The 25,236-nt window shown below is 44.1% G+C and overlaps 1 protein-coding gene across 2 annotated transcripts in view; it reads left to right on the plus strand.

The window, feature by feature from the left end:
- Positions 1-25,236, plus strand: part of actn4 (actinin, alpha 4) — a 58,881-nt gene that overhangs the window by 16,540 nt on the left and 17,105 nt on the right. For both annotated transcript variants that reach the window (XM_040130070.1, XM_040130069.1), the window contains exons 2-7: positions 19,510-19,624; positions 20,286-20,405; positions 22,665-22,751; positions 23,789-23,876; positions 24,674-24,752; positions 24,925-25,006. In XM_040130070.1, coding sequence (XP_039986004.1) covers positions 19,510-19,624; positions 20,286-20,405; positions 22,665-22,751; positions 23,789-23,876; positions 24,674-24,752; positions 24,925-25,006 — 571 coding nt within the window. The remainder of the gene's footprint in view (positions 1-19,509; positions 19,625-20,285; positions 20,406-22,664; positions 22,752-23,788; positions 23,877-24,673; positions 24,753-24,924; positions 25,007-25,236) is intronic.

Below are 25,236 nucleotides of genomic sequence, written 5' to 3' on the forward strand. Positions count from 1 at the left end.
ACTGACTGAAAATAACGAGAGACACACCGATTTCCTTGTTGTCGTAAACCCCCCCCCCAAAAAAACCAAAAAGAAAAATGCCTGGGTATCCCAGACCACCACCCTTAACCTTCCTGTCTGTCTGATGTGAGACTCTGAGCGGTTGATTGTCCATTTTCATGCGGATTTGCCTTGGCATCCGCTTGACTGTGTGCTATATGTGTCAGATGGGCCAGTGAGTCATGAAGCCATAAAGGGCTGGTGAGCTCTGGAATGTGTGACAGAGCTAGACCGGGGGGGGGCGGCTTTGGCTAGACGTGTGTGTGTGTGTGTGTGTGTGTGTGTGTGTGTGTGTGTGTGCGCGTGTGTGTGTGAGTGCGTGCGTATTTTGTACGGGTCATCAACAAGCGGAAACTCCTGAGGAACAAACAATGTGCCGCTCCTTGTACTGGCTCTGGACCCTCTCTGCTTCTTTACAGTGTCCCCTCCCTCCCTCCCTCTTCTAATGACTCGCAGCATCAGGAAGTCCTTTTAAAGTCTGGAAACAGTTTTCGTGATCTAGATATAAGGACCTGATCTCCTATGAAGATCTGATTTTTACCCGCCACAATGGAGTAAAACGTATTGCATGTCCACTTTTTATTTTAATGAATTTTTCCTGCTTATAGCACCCCGGAATTTTAACACTTCCATTTCCCGATTTTTGCAGCAGTCACTGAAAATATCTTGCATATAGTTTTTGGAGATTGAATGTCTTTAACCTGCATGTCCACATCTTGAATACATGGCTTGGTTAATAGTACAGCCTGCATCCTGTCTGCTTAAATAACACAGCTGGGCTCCCATCAGCCCTGATAAATCAGACCACACCGACAAAATTTCCTCACATGTGGAAAAATCTGGAGATGGTAACATCGATTTAACCAGACTAGGACCTCATGTCTGTTCATAATTAATTTAGATCAGCATTTTATGTTTTTAGTCTCACGAGTTTCATTGAAAGAGTCAGAAATCTGCAGGTTAATCCAGCTTTGCTTCGTCATCGTGAGTTTTAAATCCAGCCCCATGCAGCACAAAAAGTCCAATATCTGACTTCCTGAAAACTCCTAAACTTCATAAAAGGGGTATTAAAATTCACCAAATGCGAGTCAAGGCCATTTAAGGACATGCGTACATTCCCCTTAGCCACACATAGTTGTTGACACAGTGTTTGACCTAAGTCTCCCGCACATTGGCAGGAAGTTGGTTGGTGCCGTTGCAGAGCAGCAGCTCTCTTTCAATCACTTTTTGTTTTTTTTTCTTTTTAACTTATTTTCCTCTTCCCTTCATCTAACCTGCCTGTGCCACTTCCTTTGTCTTGATGAAGAGACATCCATCTTTCTGCTTGACTGTGCCTCTATCTGTTTTTCTCTCTTCTGTTTGTTTCTGCGGCTTCGTAGGAAGCGCGGGGGGGGGGGTGGTTGTGTGTGTCATGTTTCACATTCCTGCACTTTAGAGATCTCACACACACACACACACACACAATCAAACAAATTGGACATGTATGCAGCCAGGTAACTTTAAAGGATCGACAGTGTCAAGCTGAAAGTGTGTTTTTTTTTAATGTTCATCTCCTATAAATTCTGTGTGTGTGTGTGTGTGTGTGTGTGTGTGTGTGTGTGTGTGTGTGTGTGTGTGTGTGTGTGTGTGTGTGTGTGTGTGTGTGAGAGCGAGCAAGCGGGGGGTGCACCTTGCTGCCCTCTTACATCACGATTGTCGCCGTGACAGGCAGTTAAATGCATTGCCTTTTAAGGTAAAAGCGTGCAAGGCGGATGGAAAGGAGGAGGGGCAGGAAGAGCCTGTTACCGTGACAATGCTGTCTGCTGCCGGGCAACTGGGCCAGCCTGAAACTCCCGTTGGGCCACATTTTCACACAGACACACACATCTCCGTGTTCCTATTTATTTTCCGCCCTCCATCGCATTCGTCTCTCGAGTGCCACGCGATTCATTCATTTAATATTTGCTTTTGTTGTTACAAGAAATATTTGCGTGTCTCTTCTTGTGGTCTCTTTGTTTTCTGTCTCTCTCTCTAAGGTGTGTTACATACGTGTTGGCTGTTGTCATAGGTTTTGTATGAGATCAGCAGCACATGAGCAACATAACTCCTGTTTCGAGTGGGAATGCCAAGAATGAGGATTTATAGCTGTTGAAATGCCATGGTTCTCATACCACACATGCACACACACAGATTATACTTAGAACTATGAAAAGAAGTATTTGCAGACCTGCTTTCTGTTCACACTCACCGCCAAACCATGCAGTGTCTCATTCTCCTCCTTTCCTTTTCCTTTCTTTCCTCCTCCCTCTTTCTTCCTCCCCGTCCGCCCAAAATGTCATTGCAGAGGCGTCACAAGGACGGTCAGCCTGCCGTGACCTTGGCTTTATAACGTAACTGTCAGCTGCGTGTCTGGTTGTAGCTGACGGGGACAGATGAAGCGGTGCCACCAGCTAAGCACGTTTTGGCTTGTGTCTCTGGTGTGTTGACAAGTTTTTTTGTTTTTTTTGTTGTTGTTGTTGTTTTTTCCCTTACTGATTAAAATAACCCAGTGCTGAGTGACTCTGTCTTGGTTGCTGAGTTTAGCACATACTCATTCAATCTATAGTGGCGTTTACTCACACAAAGGCAGATGCATTCACACACTAGAGCCAGAAAAACCGCCTCTCTGTGCCTGTAAAGCCTGTGAAACGGTGAAGAGAGAGGGGAAAAGATCAGTTACAGAGTATTAGAGTAATTTATTAGGTAAGAGTTTCGGAATAGAAGAATTTGAATGGAAGAAATTGTCTTCAGCATGAATACAGAAGTTGTTCACCTCTCCCACACTTGTCCTCCAACAGCAATTGCTTCTCTTTTCTGACCAGTAGCTTCCTCTAACAGGCTTCAGCTGGTTTCAGATGGTTTTTTATCAGTCACTGTTACAAAAAGACTCTGTGAGCTAAGTCATGAGAAGAAATCCTTCTATGGAAAACAAAAGTTAACCACTCATTGCCTTAACACGTTTGTAGTTTTAAGACACACTTTGTAAAATGATAACGAAGCCATTTGTTGCATAATAGTTGCATATTGGCTGTATTGCGGAGAAAGTGATGCAAAATGGTTAACGGCTTTTGCAATGACAAAAAAATAAGTGTATTGTACAGCAGGTTGATATTAGTTGAGATTTAAAAAAGTCCCATCAATGTATAGCTGAAATCTTACTGTTCGGAATGACGCAATCATCAGCAAGGCGTCCCGTTGCAATTATCAAAATATCATGTTTGATGGAACTCACCCGACACACAGCCTCTATCACTTTGTTTTCACAGAGAAACACACAGCTTCACTTTTTGCATCAAAAGAACAAAAACTGCCTTCTGTTTGTGTCCATAGCGATGTGCAGTCATGTGCTGCGCTACTCATTGCGAGCTCGAAATGTCGGCTGCGGGAGCTACCAGTCATCTTGCCCAAGATCTTTTTGTACTTGTTGAATACGAGGTCTCAGAAAACGCAGAGCTTTTAATAATACAGTACAAACAAGAGTAACACGACAAAAATATGACGGGTAAAAGTATTCCAGGAAGGAATACGTGACTGCGTCTGCCACTTTAACAGAGCGATCGTCAGACCAGGCCTCAGCTAATAATGACGTCCGTATTGGTCAGACAGCCGAATGAGAGCGCAGTGTCTTTGTGTGACTGTCCGAGCCGCTCCTGTCGTTTGAAATGGTGCTGATGAACACTGAATGCTGTTGCATCGCCAAGCAGATCGTCTTCTCCGAGTCACCGTCACCGTCACTCGTCACCACCATCGTAACAGAGGGCGTGCCACCGCTCCGTCGGTAGATGCTCGCAGTTTTATAGGTACATGCACCCAATGTTAAGGGTTACGCGCTTTCTTTTGCACATGCGCACACGTACAGAGTAAACCACGTTCACGTGTCAGTTCGTCATGTGTCCAGAAATACATGATTCTTGGGCAGTAAACATATCAGCTGTGGTAAAACCTGGTGTGGAGCCCGGATAATTCCTGTGATCATTTTACTGATGGTCGTATCCAGACTGACTTGATGTGGATTAGCAGGATCAGTTTCGAGCTTCCGAACACATGGCTGTTAGCAGGTCTATACCTGTAAAGTTTTAGTTACACCGCGACCTCTCAAAGCTCAAGGCCGGCTTGTGGCCTGTGATCTGTCTCCCGCGCTACACACACTGATGGCAGTTGCCTAGAAAATGTACGTTAACATTAAATATTGTCCAAGTGGTTGTGTAAAAACAGATTTTATTTGTAAAGGTGAAAGGTACCAGATGAGTAGTGATTACCACGGTAGCAGTTTCCCAGAGCTGTTTTTGTAGCGTTTCATGTAATGTTTACCAGTTTTATCATTTTTACCCGCAGTTACGTTCTATCTTAAACATCTTGAAATGCCAAATACAATGATGCAAAAATACTAAAATATTTTTTTCTTTGTTCTGAGGATGTTCTTCATAAATCTGGTTCATTGGCAATTCTGTACTTACAGAAACATGTTTATACGTTTTTTCTTACGTTGGAAAACCCTTAAATACTGAAAATACCAACCTTCAAGCTGCCTTCTGAGTCAGTTTGGCCTCAAGACAACGGTACGCTTTCTAACGAAGCCAGGTTCGGTGGAGTGATTCCGTTTCCTCCTGCCTGATCAACAACAGAACCGCAGAACTGTCCTGGAGCTCTGGAAAGATTCAGCCAGCGGTTTTAATAAAAGGCCAACACAAACAGCTGACGCGTCGCCCTGCCAACTGCTATCGGGCCTGCCAAACTCCTGATTGGGGCCGTGTAAAAACACGAGAGCGCGCGCACACACACAGATGTGGGGGTGTAATAATAATGACCTCAGCTCATTCGGTGATTGGAGAGCTCTGGTTCTGTAATGGGAGGTCAGGCTGGTGAAAGAGGGGGAACACCCTCTCTGGCTACTGGTGGTTCGGGCTGCCCAGACCAGCTCCTGCGGGACAGCTAGAAATATGAAAAATCAATAACTCAAAGGACCCACGTATAGGAAAAAGTTAACTCTGTCAAGGTTATAGGAGACATTTGTGTTAAACAGTTACAGTCCCAGTCCTGCCTTCTGTTTGTTTCGGGCTCTTTCAGGCGTTCTCTTTCTCCTTCTCTCTATTGACTTGTGATAATTTAACTTGATTTGCAGCCAAGCTGAGGCTGGAACAGTGCGAAGTCAAAGTGCAACACCTCTGCAGCAGCGACACGTTTCTGTAATGATCTCAAGGTCATCGCTACAAAAAGTTTCTGCTTGTGAAGCAGACATGGAGTTGACCCACTTATCCAGGACGTTAAACATTAAATATGGTCCAGTAAGTAAATAATATTCCTGAATGACCATCAGTACGACCAGTAGTAAGGAGTACAAGGGTCGCCGATAACGCCTCAAATACTCCTGTGATTTACATTTAAAAACTTGAAGTATGTCAAGGAGGAAAGTAAAAGAAGGGACACAGTTTGTTGGAAACACAGTGATGTGAAGTTAGATTCACTGAACTTTGACATGAACTTGTCTTAAATTTATTCCTGAGTTGTTTTTTGTGTCCGCTTGTCTCCTGTCCACAAGGTCCAGTTCCCTTGTGTGTGGATGTGTATGGCAGTTTCCAGGTGTTACCCTTGACTCTGGCCTGGTCTCCAGGAGTTAGTCTGGTCTGACCAGGCGCCTGAATGGGATCCTTATCTGGATAACAAACTGCATGCTGTCACAGAGCCAGGATAAGAAACAGACCTTGTTGATGACATAGTGTTTTTAAAGCCATTATTAGTTTTACTCAGTACTGAGCTTTACGTTCGTTTCGAATTTGGAGTAGGTATCACATTTCTGAAATACGTACTGATATCATGAAGTAGCAAATGTGGTTCACTAAAAGCAGTTGAAGCGTTGACATGTCCGTGGAAGCCTATGTGGGTCTTTTTTTTTTTTTCTCAAGAGTGTGAAAAATCAAGTTAGTTGTGAAATGACGGCCCAGTTAAGACATTCAGATGCTGCTCGTGGGCAGTATTTAATGCCCTCGATTTTAAAATGGTGTCAGTCATTTGTTACCTTTTAGCGCAGAAGTATTCCGCCTTTTTTGTGTTTGTGTGTGCGCGTGTGCCTGCAGTGTGGCTTCTAAAAGTAAGGACTGTTGTCAGTAAGAGGAGTCTGTGATGTATTTATCAGGTTCTGTGATAGCATCTGAGTCATTTTCAACATTTTCAAGTTTATTTTACTTGCAACATTCCACGTTGATGAGTTTTATATCTGTCTTGTGAAGTGAATAATCTATGTTATTCTGCCTGTGAAGTATTTGTTGTTGTGTGGCCTCTAGCAGAGACGGTGCCCCTGCGTTATGATGAATTTATTCATTCGGTATATTTTCATTCAACTACAGAGCCGGCAATCGATCATGGTTTCACACTGAAGTGGGCCGTTTGAACATTTACTCCATTTAGTTGGGTTCATTTGGGCGGGTGAGAATGCCTTCACCTCAGCTGGCACCAAAAAACATCACCAAGATGCCTGAAAATGTGAATCTATGTCCTCTGCCGTTTGAACAGCAGTGTCGTTCATTAGGATGAAAAAAAAAAAAAAAAATTCCAAACCGACTTTAGGAAACATCTGATAGACACAGGAGCAGTTATTCATGTGGGGAATGCTGAGAGAATATTTTGGACTGCTCCTCGGACAAAATAAGCAATTTGGAGACATTGCCCTAAGCTCTGGGGAAACTGTGTGAAATGCGAATTTTTTAAAAATCAATCACTAATTGTTAACTGTCGTTTCTATCTCATACCGGATCATGTGGGGAAAAATAAAGAAAATTCCTGTTCCTGTTTGTGTGGGCAGCATGAACCTAAATGAACAAAGATCACAGTAAAGGCAACTTTTACCGCTGTGGTTCTGGCCCAAGAAAACAAACTGCAGGTGTGAAATCCTGAAGGCACAATTTGCCCTCTGTGCCGAACCAGACAAAATGGCGAGGACCTGTTGAACGCGGCCCGGTCACCTCCGTAGCCTTTCGGCCGTTAGCGGCACCTTCTTTCCCACTGACCTCACTCAGCTTTCTACATGAGTGACCTCACTTATTTGAATCATCGGTGTGTGTCAGGCCTTTACTAACTTCCTGTGCTCTTTCCTTGTCGAGCCCATTGCCACTGCGGTGTGTCATTGGACAGACGGCTGTGAAATCCTCAGATGGCTGATTTTTACACTTTTCACCACTTGCTCAGGGGTTAATGTTTTACATCTTCTACAGTTGGATTCACTCACTGCATTCCTGGAGAATTAACATGGACATCCTCCGCCCCCGCTGTTTCCTGCGCTGTGCCTCTTAAGACAGGAAGTGGCTTAGTTGTCTGCTGATTGGCCGACAAGGAAAAGAAGTGATGGTGTGATATGAGAGAAACAGACACGCAAACTGAGGGAAACACTATTGCCGAGTAATGTTTGCTCCCTCTTCTGTGAATTTGATTGTCTCATGTTGTTTTCTCTCCTCACATGGCTTCTTTGACCAATAAAACTTTGTCTCATGGCTTTTGATGAATTTTTGGGTGATGAGGAAAGACACAGGAGGAAGATATAATAATGGAAAGAGAACTTTTCTCACAAACAATGATAAAATCTCAATGGCTTGTTGAATTCCTTCGTATCAGCTAAGAAAAAAACAATTAACCCCTTAAAATCGCTACTCCACAGCTTAAAAATGAGGCCGTGGGTCTAAAATGGAGTCGCATGAGACCTTAAGGAGGACCTGGTCGAAAACAGCAGTAAATATTAGGATTACCAGTTCAGTGCCTGCATGTATTTTATAGCTTATTGGATTGTTGAGGATCCTCACTCTGTAGGGTTTGATATTGAAATTCTGCAGTTGAAGTAACCATTAAAGGTTCTTGTAAATTTGAAATGGGGTTATAAGCTTTTCCATCATAGATAACGCTCTAAGAGCCTGGAGAGCAGTTCAAAGCAAGGACGCCTCGGAGGCAGATCCAAGCTGACTTCAGTCCTAACTCCAATATGTGATAATCTTGACGTTTACCAGATGTCACACACTCTTGACTTTACACTCTGGACTTTGAGTGGACTGAGGTTTTTTTTACTCCTCAAAGGATCCTCTTTAATGTCCTTTTAGTCAAATGTCTGTGTTGCTGAAACCACTTCTTCAGACACTTGCAGAACAGAGATTTTGGAGGAAGGATACGCTACAAGTCTGCTTTTCTTGCTCCGGGGTCTGTTTCTGGACTACACAAGTGCTAACACTGGATCGTTTCAGGAAAATATGACTGACAGAGCCAGGATGAGCCAGATGAGGAAGGACATGAAGTAGGTGAGCAGAGGAGAGTGAAAATGTACTGGAAAGGGAGTCAGCGGGAGGAAGAACATAGCTGGCATTCCTGACATCTCTGTCGTGTTAAGCAGGGTCGACGCTCGTTCATCCACCGGCTTTTTTTTTTTTTTTTTTTTGTTTGGTTTCCTCCTCCTCTTTCATTCCATCTTTCTCTCCTCTTACCTTATCCTGTCTTCCAGTCCGTGCGATGCAGACTTGGCACCGAAAAAAGCAAATTTAAAGAGTAATATTTGGTTTGTTTTGCCAACTGGTGTGGATGTTGTATTCCGCATAAGACAACATAGAGTCGGCGAGTCGAGACAACAGAAACCAATTTGATTTGTCTGTGGCAACTTGGCGACGGTCTTACACATCTGGAAAGTGATAATCCATGACATATGCATCCAAATAAATCTGTGTTCGCTTCTATATATACTCCATTGCTATAGAACAATCGTACTTTTGTGTGTTTAATTCATAAAACCTCTTATTTGCTGTTCAAAACATAGTGTTTGCATGGTCTTTCTCTTTTGTCTTCTTCAACAACCCCCCCCAGCTCAGAAAATCGCCCCCCTTTTCTGTCATCGCCTCTCTTCCCTTTCATTTAATCCCAGGAGGGGGTCCCAGTGTCTCATCAAGTCTCTTTACCCCCTGAGTCTCCTCCTGTACTGAGTTGTCAAAGCAGCATCACAGCCCGGAGACACAAACCAGTTTATCGGAACAAACGGCTCCTCCTCTTATGTGGAGCGAACTTGGGTAAAGTTTTGGATGGCTAAACCGCTAAATGGTCCGGAGGGTTTACTAAGGTGCGTTTTGAAGTTTGATTTGTCTTGAAGACTTTGAATTTTCACATTAAACATTGATGCCCTCTATTCTTAACACTGTGGGTGGTATTAACCCTCCCTGACTATTCTGTCGTACTGCTTCCCAGCAAGTTACACTGATTACCTTTTAAGAGAGCGATTTTTTTTCTCTTCTCATTCTTAGCCAGAATGATTACACATACTTTGGAGGATTAATGTTTTTAAGCTCCGGATGATTTCTTGCGGCCAAAGTCTTCCCTGTATACGAAACACGTATGGTGGATTGGTGTAATGAAAAGTACGCAGGTTCAGTCCACCCGATAGAAAAGTGAATTATAAAAAAAAAAAAAAAAAAGTTTATTCGTAGAGCCCAGTATCACGTACCCAACCCAGAACCTACTTTCAATGTAATATCAATAATTTCAGGGAATTTCAGAAGAATTTTATTGAGACACCAGACTTTGCCCAGTTGTGGACTAAAGTGTCAGCCAAAAGCCTAAAATATAAATGTAGTGGATTAAGAAATGAACCCGGGGCTTCTGTGGTGTGTAGTGTCAACAGACAGTTATGCAACACTGGAACTGTCTGATGGTGAGTGGAGCAATGAGCCCCAAAGTCACCAACAGTTTTTATTGACACACAACAGGGTGACTTGACCTTTTTATATCATGTTGAAATATGCAAACAAATTTTTGGGCCGACCGAAGAACTTGGAGATGGGAGTGGTGTTAAGTGATTTTGCATGGTTCACAATATGGAACCAGAAACAAATGAGAGTCCTATGTGACACTTGCAGCCTACTGCGGTAAATGTTGGCGCACAGTTAAATGTGACGAATTAGTCTTAAACTGTTCTTGTTAAGCAAAAATCTCCAAACTGCGAAACATTTGTTTATTTAAAATCTCGTGCAATTTTGAAATTATACGGTAGATTTCTAAAATCACAAAAAATCATGTTTTTACAATGCAACTATGTTAGTTCATTTGTGATACACACAGGCAGTGTGTATCACAAATATTGTTCTCCTACTTTTGTAGGAGGACATATTTGATCCTAAAATAGGTAGGAAGGGAAACACACACACACACAGATCTCTGTCAGTGGCAGTGCAATCTGACTCTAGGCTGGACTCTTGAGCAACAAAGACAGGAAGAGGCATAAATAAATGAACAAATAACCACATCGCTTGACACTATACCCCTTCCCTCTCTGTCTCCTCCCCCTCCTCCCTCCCTTATTTCCTCTCATCCCTCCTTCCCTTTCACCTTTTAAGTCTCCTCGCATAAAATGGTAGCAAATCACTAAAAGACACCAGGCTGCTGCTGAGTAGTTTTTTTAATTCGTTTATTTTTGGCCAATAAAAAATGACCAATTTAGGTTTTTAAAATCTGTGTAAGTCCATGAAATGTGTGAAAGTTATAGAAGGTTGCACATGCATTGTCTCTTATTGTGTTGGGGAGATCATCTTGCATCCACAGTCGGTCGGATTCCATCCAGAAGAGATTAAGATTGTCTCTGTGTTCGTGTTCGTTCCCCTGCAGTCTTCTCAGTCTGCTCTGGTTACCCAGTATGCTCCCACTGAGCCCACACTTATCTCAGTGACTCTTCCTCTCCTGTCTCCTCTTCCCCCGTTTCTTCCGTCTCCTCTGGCAGCAGTGATCTCGGGGTCAGGGATTCGCACTAAGTTGTAATCTAGAGGTTGGTGGTTTGATCCTCAGCTTTTCTTGGAGAGGAGGGATCTGCAAACAACGTATTTTATTTATTTTTCACTGGTCTTAAAGGCATTGTTCCCTCTTTCATTTAATACTCAATTCATGTTGAAATCATTTATAAACATCTTTCATCTTACTAAAGCACTTTCTTTTTTTTTTTTTACCTCTTATCCCATGTTCAGCCATCTGTTGCCTCTCATTTACCCTCCTCCAGTGCTGCGGTAGTTACTGAAGTGTTTAGGCACTTAGCACTATTACTTAAAGGTTTTATTCAGTCAGCTTTAGAGCACTTTTGAAACTATTTGTGTTTCCGACAACTGAGTGTTTCCACTCTTTGAAAGCTTTAACTTGATCTTATTTCCATTGGTTTAAGCTGTTGTCAGGACAAAGTCAAATGTAAATTCATACTTTTCTACTTTTTGGACACTTTTTGTCACATTTGTCGTCTCTTGTTCCCCACATTCATCACTGTTCACTCTTTTCCCGACCTCCTCCTTCTCTTGATCATCTCCTGCCCACCCCACCCCCCACGCTGCATTTCCTCTCCCCTCCCCTCCTGTCCTCCTCTCTTTAATCTTTAATCCTCCCTTTCTTTTGTTTCTGTCAGCTGCTATATTAAGGCTTTTCCTGAGAGTTGTGTGTGTCGCTGGACGCCGTCGATGAAGCTTGTTGAAAACAGTCAGCGTTAAGCTGTCGACTCGCATAATGGTATATCTGAAGGGCATTAGGGCAGCCAAGAAGTACACAGCAATTACATGTTTGTCAGCTCCTTCTGGGAGGTGTGTGTGTGTGTTATGGTGAAAGATTGTCCCCACATTATAGCTCTGCTTTACTGACTACCTGTCAGCACATGAAGCAAAAGGGCGGCTCCCTGTGTGTGTGTGTGTGTGTGTGTGTGTGTGTGTGTGTGTGTGTGTGTGTGTGTGTGTGTGTTTGTGTACACATGTTAATGATCACCTGTCCAGACTTGAGCGGATAATGAGACCGGAGCAGCCTCTGCAGCAGGGCTCTGCTTTGTCTTTCTCCTCCTCTTTCCCATTTCCCTCTTTCTCCACCTCTTGTTAAGCCATTCTTCCTCCTCTTCGCTGTCTTTACTCATGATTAGCAGGACTCTGGTGACCACTAGTTTTTTGGACATGAGCATCTTGGCCAGCTTTCCCTCTCTCCGTGGAACCACTATGCTTGGCTTTGACACTGCATTCCGGTTGATCTTTTATCATTCGTCATTTCAGAGATGCTGCCAGTTGTGTGTTTGAATGTTTTTTTTTTTTTTGAGTGGCCTTGGGAGAGCGTTGATCACCAAACAGCTGTTCGCTCGCTTAACTCGAGGCTGGTTCTTCCTTCTCAGTCTTTCACTTGTCAAACACGCACATGCACATCATGTACCCTAAACCCTCCCAGGTTCCACCATGGGGATGGTGTTGTGTTCCCACCCGCGGCTCTACAGTAGCGGGCTGCGTATTCAGTTACACCACTGTAGGGGCTGCATGGAACCACAGTGCAGGGGGATAGCTTTTTTTTTTTTTTTTTTTTTTTTTGAGTGAGTGTGTGTGTGTGTGTGTGTGTGTGTGTGTGTGTGTATTTTCATTGTGGTCCTAGATTTATGTTTAAGTTAATCTTGGTTGTGAAGAGTAGTTTTCATGATGTTGGAGCTCGGGGAATCTGTTTGAAGATGCCGTTTGTCTTATGGATTGCTTGACTCTAGACTCGAGTTAACACAGTACAGTTGTGACTCTGAAGTGGAGAATTTTACAAATGTTGTCCTTTCTGTTTTTTTGGTGATTGATAGCAGCAAAAGGTATATTGTTTGTGTAAAAGTAAATATTTATTGAAGGCCCCCAGTGTTAGTAGTTGCTACATGCCTAACATAAATGGGCAAATCTCACGAGTTGCTTGGTTGTATGTTCTATATGTACATGGAGATGCTGTGTAAGTATTTTTCCGTGTGTGTGTTTACATGCGAAAATACATTTAAACCGAGTTGTATGTTAAGGCACAAAGACTAACCTGTCGTCTGGAGCATTTGAAGCAAAAGTGTGTGTGACAATAGTCAGTGGGGCCACTGTGGTGCACACCACAGCCCTTTTTTAATTGACATGCCTCTAAGAATAGGAGGCCTTGTGTCAGGCCAGACCAGACTAGTTACTGAGGGCCAGGCCAGCGTGGTTTTGGCTCAACTGAGTCTGGTCCAGTTTAGTATGGCTTTGTCCAAGTCCCTCGAGGTTGTACCTCCTGCCAACGAGTCCACTTATAACTCCTTTAACTAGCAGTATAAATCTGCTCTTCGGGGCAGCAATTTGCCGTCTGTTGCCGTTTTACATTTGCTTTTCCGTTCTCGGACACTGTGTTGTGTCACACCCATGCTTCACATTCATACAAACGGCATATTTACACCTTGAGGTTGGTCAGGACAACAAATCTGACATGGCTGGATGTTCTGCTGTGCCAGTGGAGCAACTGGGATTTAAACCCCTTTCTCAGGGGCTTGTTGCCAGCTGCAGGACTGTCACTGCTGCCCAATTAATTCCATCTACACTCTCAAAAGATGCAAATTATCTGTCCGCGAAAATTTCACAGAACCTGATAACAGACACCATCGTGTTTCAGCAGCGTTGCTCCATCTCATAGAATCTCCACCTTCGTCAGTCTTGTTTCTGTACTCTGAGCTCACCTCGCTGCAAGTCTCCGCCTGCCTCGTCGAACGCCTGTTTGACTTGCTGACTGCTGCTGGTAGAGAGGGAAGTGTTTGAGAGGTTGTAACTGACATCCTAACTGTGTGAAGAGTGTGTGTGTGTGTGTGTGTGTGTGTGTGTGTGTGTGTGTGTGTGTGTGTGTGTAAGCAGGTGAGGGCGAGTGTTGATGCAGAAATGATGAGCTGCCACAGAAACAGATTGTCAGTGTCTAGATTCGCTCTAAGAGTGAGCTCATCAGTGATAGCAAGAAAAGGGTGTGTAATTAGAGAAAACACACACTCTCTCACACACACACACTGCTGACATCATACAGGGAATGCAAGGCAGTTGAGCAGTAACATTGTGTTCAACCTGGCTCATTCTTTCCAGGTGCAGAAAGACACACCCTTGTGTGTGTGTGTGTGTGTGTGTGTGTGTGAGCGTGCGTGTGTGGGAGAGGGTGAGCGTGCGTGTGTGTGTGTGGGAGAGGGTGAGCGTGCGTGTGTGGGAGAGGGTGAGCGTGTGTGTGTGGGAGAGGGTGAGCGTGTGTGTGTGAGAGGGTGAGCGTGTGTGTGTGTGAGAGGGTGAGCGTGTGTGTGTGTGAGAGAGTGAGCGTGTGTGTGTGTGAGAGAGTGAGCGTGTGTGTGTGTGAGAGAGTGAGCGTGTGTGTGTGTGTGAGAGAGTGAGCGTGCGTGCGTGTGTGTGTGTGTGTGTATGAGAGAGTGAGCGTGTGTTTGTGTGTGTGTGTGTGTGTGTGTGTGTGTGGGAGAGTGTGTGCGCATTCTTGTGCATACGTACAATTGCCCATGCATTGAGAAATTGGGTGTGGGGAATAATTGGTCTAAGAGTTTAAGAGAGCTATAAAGATATGACGTGTGTGTGTGTGTGTGTCACTGGTTAGATATTGATTCTTGTGTCTCTTTATCACATTCCTGCCCAAGGAGTGGTGGGGGTGTGTGTGTGTGTGTGTGTGTGTGTGTGTGTGTGTGTGTGTGTGAGAGAGACAGTGAGCAGTGAAAGATGGGCTACGTAACCTCATGTTTTCAATGAATGTGTTTCCAAGGGTGTGTTTTATACGTGTGTGTGTGTGTGTGTGTGTGTGTGTGTGTGTGTATTCCTGTGCTTGCATGTTTGCATTTTAAAGATACATCTGTGTTCCCCTCTTTTCAACCAGTGATATCTATCTGACCCTTGACCTTTTTGACCCCGTGGGCTCAGTTAGAGATCAGACACTTTAAAAAACTGACTCTGGTACAGGTACGCGTGTGCGTGCGTGCCTCTGTTAGACAACAGATCGAACCCCAGTGGACCCCATCAGGCTCCCTCTCTTCTCCACACTGCAGCAGCAGTAAAACATTGAGGGGACTGTTGTACATCTGCCATGGAAGGAGAAACGTTGGACAGCTTAACCACTTCCAGACACACTCCCGGCTTCTCCAGGACCAAAACGGCAAAGATTTCTGCACCCTGAGGACCTGAACTCTCACCACACACACTGTAATCGCCCTTTTTGAGGAGTCTCTTTATCACCACAATGCCTGCTGCTTTGATGACGATTTTCGTTTAGTCTGATAGCAGAAAGATGAAAGGGACTCAGTGGAAACCAATTCTCTTACCTTCGTATTGATAGAGGGCAACTTAAAGATAAACTGCTACAAATGGAGACCACTGAAATCATTTTACCACACATTATTCTGGAGGTGAGCCCATCAAAGTTGAAGTCACCCTGACACCCGGTTTCATCAAAAGATACACCCCTCACCTTCTCATCCTGCTATACATGCTGCAACAGAGGAATCTTGTCCCCACAAAATGAAACACTACAGCAGCTGGTTCAGATAAAACGGAGTTGTTTGGCATGGATGTGTTTGTGAACGAGAAATAAGCAAAAACTAACAGCTTCACGTTTAGCGGCCAGCAGGTCGTTAGTCATGAATAAACTCTCTCCCAGTTAACTCAGTTTGCAGTTTAATCCTATTACAGGGGTTTTCTGGTATTAAAATTCAGAGGTTTTCAAATATTGATGTGTTAATTTGCCAAAAGCAGCTTTAAAACGCATCAACGTGATTACGTTTAAAGGTTAAACAGCGACAGGCCTGAGAGCAGACTAGGGTCCCAGTTGAAACATGTAGCAGCAGTAACGGAGAGGACGTTCTTCACTGTGGCACTGTCAACGGTTATGCAATAGATACAGGGCTCCTACCTAAAAGGTAAGCCTTCTTAACACTCAGATCCAGCTTGCTGTACTACTCTCCGCTGTACTACACGGCCTTGGGCTTGTTATCTTTGTCCTCAGCTCAGGTCAGAAATCCTCTCATCGCAACCATCTGACGTGAGCTGCGTAGCAAACACAGAGCGGCCACACGGTCTAGGTTTAACAGGCTTCGCTGGCACTCATCCCGTTTGGTTGCTCTCTTCAGGAAGCAGGGTCAGTTCGCCAAGTAGATCGATTACCGCCAGCTTTAAAAGTGGAACTCGATTGACATCAAAAATGCTTAAACTTCAGGATATTTAAATACAGAATGGCAACCTAATGTTGAAATTTGTTATTTGAAAGCCAGTCGAGGTCAGACTTAAACTAAGAGTCAAAGCAAATCTTAACATTTAAGACAATGCTTGTGCTGTCAAGTTTTATAGACTTTGATCAACAAGCCAATGACACTTTTGTACAAGGGAAATGAAGCTCGGTCCATGTTGCCTGTGAACCAACTTGCCTGAGAAGTCACAAGACATCAAGCCAAAGTTAGTCTGTTGATGTCACACGCTACACCTGATGTTGACGGCCCAGAGGTGCGACTGTAGGCCTCGACTCACTTATCTCTATCAACATGCCTGAAGACAACTTTGTTAGATTGTATGAAGGACAAGAAATGTAGCATGAAGAGGAAGTGTGAGGGGGAAAATCTCTCTCTGCTGCAGCATCCACTCAGCATTGGTTCAGCTTTTCTGAGTAGTAATGCTGTATGTGCACGCCTGTGCCAGTTTCAAGCACACAGCAGCACCACACCTTGCCGTCTTCGAATGACATAGGTAGCCAGATGCCTGCTACGTTTCCCCATTACAAAACGCGAGCTGAACAGAATTCTTCCCTGTTGTTACGGAGCCAGAACTGCCTGATGGACAGCCCTCTCCTGGCAGCGTGCCGATCGGGGGGCAGGCCGAAGTGAGCTTAACGGTGTGAGGGTCAGACCTCTTGACTGTGGACGGCGTGTATCATCTGTATAATCTGTAGCATGTTGTGTTGCACAAAACAAACAGTTCTCAGGCTCCCTGCAAGTCCCAACCTGCTGCTGACACCACTCCCAGTGGCAGGTGGCCCCGTTGGAACTTGGCTCACTTCTGTAGTTTTAGTAAAGCTGCTCTCCGATACCGTTCACATGGCTAAACTTGCTTTTTAAATCCAAAGCTCTTCCCACAGTGCAGAAGCCCCCCCACACCCACTTTGCTCCTCTGCCTGAGCTCACAGTTTTGACGTGCCGAATGGGCATCTACTTTAACAACATAGATAAGAAATGTAAAAAAAATAACATGTTATTCGCGCTTGGACTCGTTAAAATCCCAGAAATGTTTAAAAACGTTGGAGAAGGTTCAAAGGTTTGACGTTATGTATCTTACATCCTGGGTAGAAAAGAAAGAAATGGAAGGTTTGCTCATCCGAGTCTCCTATAATTTTTAAAATATCATTTTACATTTTTTAAATCACATTTATTGTTAGAGCACTTCACCTACAATTCTTGAATGCAAGATATTCATCGTGCTCAGTTGTGAGATGGTAACAAACACCTCTTTCGCAGAGGCAAAGCTTGAAGCCTGGAACATACATCTTGTTGGTTTTGCCTCACTGAATGTAAGGCAAGATAAGTATTCAATGTTGGAATGTGTTTTTTCCTAAATAAACACACCATATAATAACAAAATGTGTTGTTTAGGCGTGATCACCGTTTGAATCAGTGACAGTGATGAATGCATCTTCACGCCGATTGGCTGCTCTGTGCTAAACTAAGCTGGAACTTCCTGTCATTGCAGTGCCACTTCCTGCTGCATTGTCCTTAACTCTGTGAGAGGGTGTGTGTGTGTGTGTGTGTGTGTGTGTGTGTTGGGGGTTGGGATCGGGTGGTCAAGGGGAGGGTCACAGAGAGGGAGAACGGGCCGAGGGAGAGTACAGGGGCTGAAGGGTGCTATTATCCACGAGGCTCAATGGACGCTTTGTGCCGACGGCCACAGCGGGACGGTGGGGAGAGGGGCAGGGCAGCGAGCAGCACCCAGTCATAATGTTTTTGAACACACTGTGCAGGAGAGAGAGGGAGGAAAATGAGGAGGTGTGAGGGTTGAATTGGATTAAATCCTCCCTTCACAACTTTCAACAGTGATATTTTCCTCAAAGTTGTTGTGTTCCCATATCCTATTTGTGTCAAATACTGAGGAGGAAGTAGTTTTGTGGCTGGTATGAGTCTCAGTTTACGTTCTGGATGAGGGGAATTGGTACTAAATTAGAAAAAACACTTTAAAAGAACAACAAATAACTATTTTCATCAATTCATCTTTTTTTGGATAAGTTGTTTAGTGTACGACATACCAGAAAATTGAGACAAATGCCCATTTAATGTTTTTATGTTTCCCCGAGCCCAAGGTGACGTGTGCAAATTGTTAGTTTTGTCTTACCAACGGTCCAAAATAACATTTTAAACCTCTGAAGCTTATGCAACATTTCAGTATCAACACATTTAAAATTGGTGTTGTGGTGCTACTGTCTGTTTTATAACAAATCAGTGTTATCTTTGTCATTGTCTTTGTCCTTCTGGGAAAAGAACTCCACTTTCTGTCTTTCACCTTCTCCCCCTTCCTTTTTCCTCTTCCTTACACGTAATGGACATTCCCTCCTTGAATCTATTCTTAGATTTCAGCCGTACTGCATTTTTGTGAACGCGAACAGACCTTGTGCGTGTATTTTGGTCACTTTGCGTTTTTAGGCATTTTCTTTAAATTACTTAACAAGACAGAAGAAAATGGCTCCAAGTTTGTTTGTTTTTTGTTTGTTTGTTTGTTTTTTGACACGTTGACTGCCATAATTTTTGGGGTGTGACGTGACAAAGCTCACGGATGACGCGCCAGCCTCTCCACAGTCCCGTGCCTACCTCAGTGCCAGAAGGTCCTTCGAAATAAAATGATTCAGAACACATTTCTGAAGAATGTTGGCTAACCAGAAGCACGAAAACATGGATTCCAACCAGCTATTGACATGTGTGATTTGTGCTGGTGTGGGTCTTTTCCCAGATGTCTGTGTTTTGTCATTTTGTACACCATTGTGACACTTAATTGCATTTACCACAGATGTTTGATTCTGGTCTGGTTTTCAGACAGCAGAGGGGATCTTTCTGTCAGGTTTTCAGGATTAATGACAGTGTTTCTTAACCTCTCTCTCTTTACGCCAGCATGATCATGATCTGGTAGCTTCTGACGGGACATTTTCATTGTGGGGCCCGAGCCCTGAGATAAGGCTGAGGTCGGATTTATTTATTCTGTTCACTGTGAAATGACTTCAGAGCTCTTGTAACAAGACGGTAAAGAAAAGCATTGGAGGCGAACTTTTTCTTGAGTTGTTGCCGAGATGAAATGTGGTTCAGTGTATAGCTGTCTTGGAAAGTGGGTGTTTACTATATTACCTTAAACTGTGCCTTGCCTTTAATTATTTAACTGCCAATGACACCTTTTCCACTTTGTGACATATAGCTTAGATTGTATTTTGACATCAATAGTAGTTCTCAGTTCTTCGGTATTGATGTTGTAGCATAACGTCTGTCTACTCCCCTTGTCTTCTGCTACTTCCTGTCTTATCAAAGCAACTCCCTGACCTCCCTTCCTGTCCATTGAATTTCATTTTCTTTTATTCTCAATTCAGAGTGGTTTATTATCGTAAAGGCTGGAAAAACACTGTGGCTCAGGCTATGAATAATCACCATTTGTGTCCCGTTTCTGTGTTCTCGTGCAGACATTCACGGCGTGGTGCAACTCCCACCTGCGTAAGGCCGGCACGCAGATCGAAAACATTGAGGAGGACTTCAGGGATGGACTCAAACTCATGCTGCTGCTGGAGGTCATCTCAGGTAACTCATCTGTTCGACCTCAAACGCGCTGGATTAGCCAGAAACTTAGGCTCAGCTGCAAAGGTTGTTAATTACACTAAAACGGCTGTAATGAGATCTGATTTAATGATTTGAAATGTCTCATACAGAGGCCGCTAATGGAAAGCTGTAACCGAGCAGTGACCGGATTTTTCAAAGCCGTGTCTGAGCTGTCAGTCAGAGTGAAAAACGTTTTCATAAGATCCACTACATCTCCGTCCATTCCAGGGTGTGGTCGCTCACAGTTCCCGTCTCCGTGCAGACCACTGATCACACCCTGCTGAAGATCTGTCATCGTGTAGGACACTGTGCCTCTCGAGGTTTCTTGTGTTTTAATTGGAGGTGGTAGCGTGGCAACTGTTCCTGTTGGCACAGTAGATAATCATTTGAACTGCTGTCATCCCATAATGAAATTCGGATGTTCCTGCCGCTTCCTTTTTCACATTCACCTCAGTTTTTCCTGCTGTGAGTGACGCTAACGTCGCAGCTGTAACTTCAACCGTCCTGACTGACTGTTGTTCTGCTGAGCCTGTGGAAACACCACAGGAACTAACGTGCTCGCTTTCTCCCCCCCCCCCCCCTTGTGTGTGTGTGTGTGTGTGTGTGTGTGTGTGTCCGTCCGTCCGTCCGTCCGTCCCCACAGGCGAACGGTTACCCAAGCCTGAGCGAGGCAAGATGAGGGTCCACAAGATCAACAACGTGAACAAAGCCCTGGACTTCATTGCCAGCAAGGGAGTGAAACTGGTCTCTATCGGAGCAGAGGGTAAACATCCATCCATGCACACACACGCATAACGAGGACCCTCAAAGAGACACCAAACACATCCAGTTGATGTGCTAAAATTTAGTGAGTGAAATCGAAACTGTTCGATATGAACATGAACTGCAGATACACTGAAGCACCCAAACGGACCATCAAAGTCCCCACACCTCTTGAAAGTACGGTCTCATCCATCCACCTTAATCCTTTTTCAACCCAAGACAAAAAGGTGAACTTTCGTGTAGTATTCATACTTGGTGGTGAGTGTAAAATCCACAATTACAGTCAATGACCTTTGGACATTGATGGATATTGAACAGGTCTGCTGGGCATGGGCCCTTGGGCCGGAGCCTCAGTTTGAGTCGTTTTAATATCTAGTATCTGCCAACCAAATCTATCCCAATACTTGTTTTTGTTATCTTTTCCCTTCATTTTGTAGCTGCACAGCAGACTGAGGCTACAGGAACGTTTCATTAAACACAGAGTCAGAACTCCGCTTCAAGAACAGACCCTGCATCTCAGGCTTTCTTCAATGGTTTCCGATTAAAGTTTGTGTAGTCTGCTGTCGTATTTAATCTAATGTCTGTGCATAGGAGTGTCAGTGTGGATCTGCTGTGTGGACAAGAGTCAGACAGCGCCTCTTGATTTCCAGTGCGAAGTAAAAACTGCAGTTCAGCTGCAGTTTTTCGACAACTGCAGCGTTTAAAGATCCGGTTAACCTGTGGCTGCGTTGTGTGTAGGGGTGGAGGACCGTTTTACACGTCTGTGCCCAGGAGCCCATTGTCTCATCATTCACCCAATGCCTTTGGAGCACAGAGTGACCCGAGTACAAGTATTTGAATGTCCGAAGGCTCAGCCACAGATTTTGAAATTGACAGCGTGCCAGTGTGCGGAGGCTTTGTGCAGTATCTTTTTCTCATAAGTACCTAAAGTGTCTTAACTTCTGGAGCATTTAGTTGATGCTCTTTTCTAATGACATGTTAAATTATTGCACTGCTAACTCGTACTCCGGATGGAGGACAGTGACCTTTCTCCTACTCTATCGGGACAAAGCGTGACATTCCTGCAGCACGGCACTGCTGAGACCGATGACCGTCGAACACAAAAATGCTCAAACTTCTGCAATCCTGCACACACTCACGTACTTTTTCTGGCTTTCCATAAAAGCAGCCCACTAAAGGTCATCTGCTAGAAACCGACAGAGAGAAATGCTGACACGGAAAACGGGAGAGGGAAAAATTGAGGGAGAGTGGTGACGAGATGAGAGAGGAGGACGTCCTACACTTTCCCTGTCAGAGATGGTTTCAACCGACATTTGATCTTGAGGGACTTCAGTCTCAAACTTTTTTCTGTAATAACTTAAAGTACAGGGTGGATTTGAGGCCTGTTGGTGGAGGAGACGAGGATAGGAAAGGCATACATGTTAATTAACAGAGCAGAACGAATTTAGAAAAATTTACCACGATAAATTTGACAGTGATTTGTCGGTTTCAAAATGTGACATTCGGCAAAAATAGAAATTAAGCGGAATGAAAATCGGCGGAGTCAGAGATGGACATTGAATTAAACTTGAAGAGCGTTGGATGGAACGAAAGCGACGCAGGACAGATTCACAGGTGACAGCGAGAGTGTAACCGATAATCTGGAAGATGAAGCAGGTGAAAGAATGAAAGGACTTTAAGTCTCAGTATGTCTTTGAACTATGAGTGGAATCCGACCCCGTCTACATGCCCGCTTACTAACATATCACTGCACCGGACTCAGTGTCCTGTTCTATGTGTCTTTGTGTGTTCATTAACCTGCTAAATATCTGTGGATCGTGGTGGGAAAACTGAGATAATGATACGTGAAAACTCTCAGGTTTCGGTCACAAAGTCAGTGAATACAATACAGAAATGTGTCAAATGGAAAGTAATTTGTCCTCCTTCAAAATGGGTGAATATGTGTCTGCGGTACAGTTACAATTAAATGATGCTTAGGTTGGTTCTTGCAAGTATTTCATATTGACCAAGATTTAATTAATTTTGAGAGAAGTCATTGCCAAAGCATCACACGTTCCCAGGAAATCCCGGAGACCGAGCAACCGTGGGACAGTAAGTGCGGTTGCGTGGGTGTGTTGGCTTCATTAAATGAAAGAGCAGATGTAAGATTGTAAAAAACAGCAGTGATAGACAAAATGTATGCTCCACAGTGACTCTGGAGGAAACCAAAAGAATGCGGTGACTGACTGAGGTGACTTTTTTTTGTGCGTGTGTTGTGCAGAAATTGTGGATGGAAATGCCAAGATGACCCTGGGAATGATCTGGACCATCATCCTCCGCTTCGCCATCCAGGACATCTCCGTCGAAGGTACAACTTCATGAGGTGTAATCTGCACGAGCACGTTCAGAACCGGCGGCAGCTCGGCAGAGCGGTGCCTTGCTGAAGGGCACTGCGGCAGCCTGACTCCCCGCCAGGTCTTCAGGATCAATTCGCTGATTAAAGCCTGCGGCAGTGTTTGGCGTCTACGCACACATGCAGAGGTTGAGGATGCATTGTGGGAACTAGAGTGGAAGTAACAAGGATAGAGACGGACACAGAGACACACACACACAGTGGGGTGATAGTGATGGTCTGACTACATGACTCACTCACTGAATGGGGATGAGAAACTACTCAGTGCTGTCGTTGTTAATGTTGTTATTATTATTACCACGTGATTATGCAATGGAAATTTGCTGTATATTAATTTACACTTAGCAAAAACTTAGTTGCAAACTAGGTCTGCAACTGATGGTTATTTCCATGCTCCAATAATCTGTCAATTAGTTTTTCCATTAATTGATTAACCACTTAGTCTGTAAAATGCCGAGTAAATGGGAGTCCAAGGTGACAGCCTCAAAGTAGGAGTTTTTCCCGACCAGCTGCCCAAAGCCAGATTTAGATCGATGTGAAATAGAACCAGCAGTTTCCAGGATGTTTGTTTGTTTTTGTTTTTAGTCTTTGCATTTATCTTGTGTCGATAAATCATCACTCGGAGCTCTAATGACTCTGTGGTGGCCAATTGAAACTGTCTGTGATGAATTAACTCTGTTGGGTTGGACCACTACTAAGAATATTGACTCATATTTCTGATTCTCCCCAGTGACTGATGCTTTTCTGACCTTTGTTCAGGCACATGCAGTAAACAAAAACATCCTCAGCAGTTTCAGTCCACTGACGAGTACAGAACAAGTTTAATTGTTTTCTGTTACTGGAGCAAAACAATTCAATCGCTTGATTCAATGTAAGGAAGAGACATTTGTTCACCGTGTTCGCAGACTAATGCGAACCTCCTCTTCTCCTCTTCTCCTGCCTGCTCCTCTCTTCCCCTCCTGTGTTTCTTCTCCTCTACTTCTCCCCTGCAGAGACCTCTGCGAAGGAGGGTCTTCTCTTGTGGTGCCAGAGGAAGACCGCTCCCTACAAGAACGTCAACGTGCAGAACTTCCACATTAGGTAACACACACACACACACACACACACACACACACACACACACACACACACACACACACACACACACTATAAGGTTGGACTGATCACTGTTTTTAAGGGTCATTAGTGTTATTCTTGGACGAAAGCTGTTGAAGGTCAGCGCTGCAATGTTGGAACGTTCTCTAAAAGAGCTTTTGGGTTCTCATGGGACAGTAAAACTCTCAAGTGAAACCCTGGTAAAAATGTATTGTGCTTATCATGAGGAACTTTCATGATATCAGAGCTGGACAACACAACTGGCCAATGTTAATCTGTTTATTAAAAAAAAAAACATTATTGTGATCTGCTAGATACACACAGAAAAATCTAACTTAACACACACACACACACAGGCACTGTCAGTTGTCATGAAGCAGCATGGCTACACCTAATTTTATATTGGTGAATATGTTTGGGAATTCTTATTTATGTAATGATATATACCAGTGTTACTGGATGAAATCTCAGTAGGTTATTTCAGGAATGTTTTATATTCCAGCTGTATTTCTGTAGAAAGGTCGCCCCCTGTTGGAGAAACTGGAACATGTTTTACCGCTCCGTAAAGCAGTGAGATGCCACTTAGGGTATTTTTCTGACAGAATGGCATATGTACAGTGAATTTGAAAATTTAAAAGCATAAAATATTTGATGGGAAGAATTCAGAAGCTGTAAAAATGTGTTTTATATCAAACGTGCTTATCGCCGCCAAAATGTGTGTCCAGTCGCGTTACTGGCCCCCCTCTGCCTTGTGCTCAACCCGTCTGTTCTCTGTCTAACAGCTGGAAGGACGGTCTCGCCTTCAACGCTCTGATCCACAGACACAGACCTGATCTCATCGATTACGACAGCCTCAGAAAGGTAGACAGATTCGCATTCTCACTAGGACCCACACCAATTCTGATCAAACCCGGTCCAGGTGTTTTTGGAAAAAAAAAAAAACACTGAACCTGCTGATGATATCATAAATCTAAACATAGCGGTTCTTAATTAGCAAGCTTATTGTCTTCCGGCGCTGTGATTGGTTGTTTAGGATGACCCGGTGACCAATCTGAACAACGCCTTCGAGGTAGCCGAGAAGCACCTGGACATTCCCAAGATGTTGGACGCGGAAGGTAGGCCCGAAGTTTACCGTGAAACGGCAGCGTTTGTAAATGATGTTGCGTTGTCGTAAACTGTCCTGTGTGCCCACTGTAATCCACTGGACTAAAGCGTTGAGCAGTCGCTGGCTGCATTTACGTGCACACAAGCAGGTGACTGTTGGCCACGTTGAATTGAATTGTTGTGTCACTTCCGTTACAGCCACGGTGTTGATGTGCATGTAAATGTGGCCGCTGATGTTCAC

The sequence above is a fragment of the Xiphias gladius genome, chromosome 7, assembly GCF_016859285.1.
Source record: "Xiphias gladius isolate SHS-SW01 ecotype Sanya breed wild chromosome 7, ASM1685928v1, whole genome shotgun sequence".
Taxonomy (NCBI): domain Eukaryota; kingdom Metazoa; phylum Chordata; class Actinopteri; order Istiophoriformes; family Xiphiidae; genus Xiphias; species Xiphias gladius.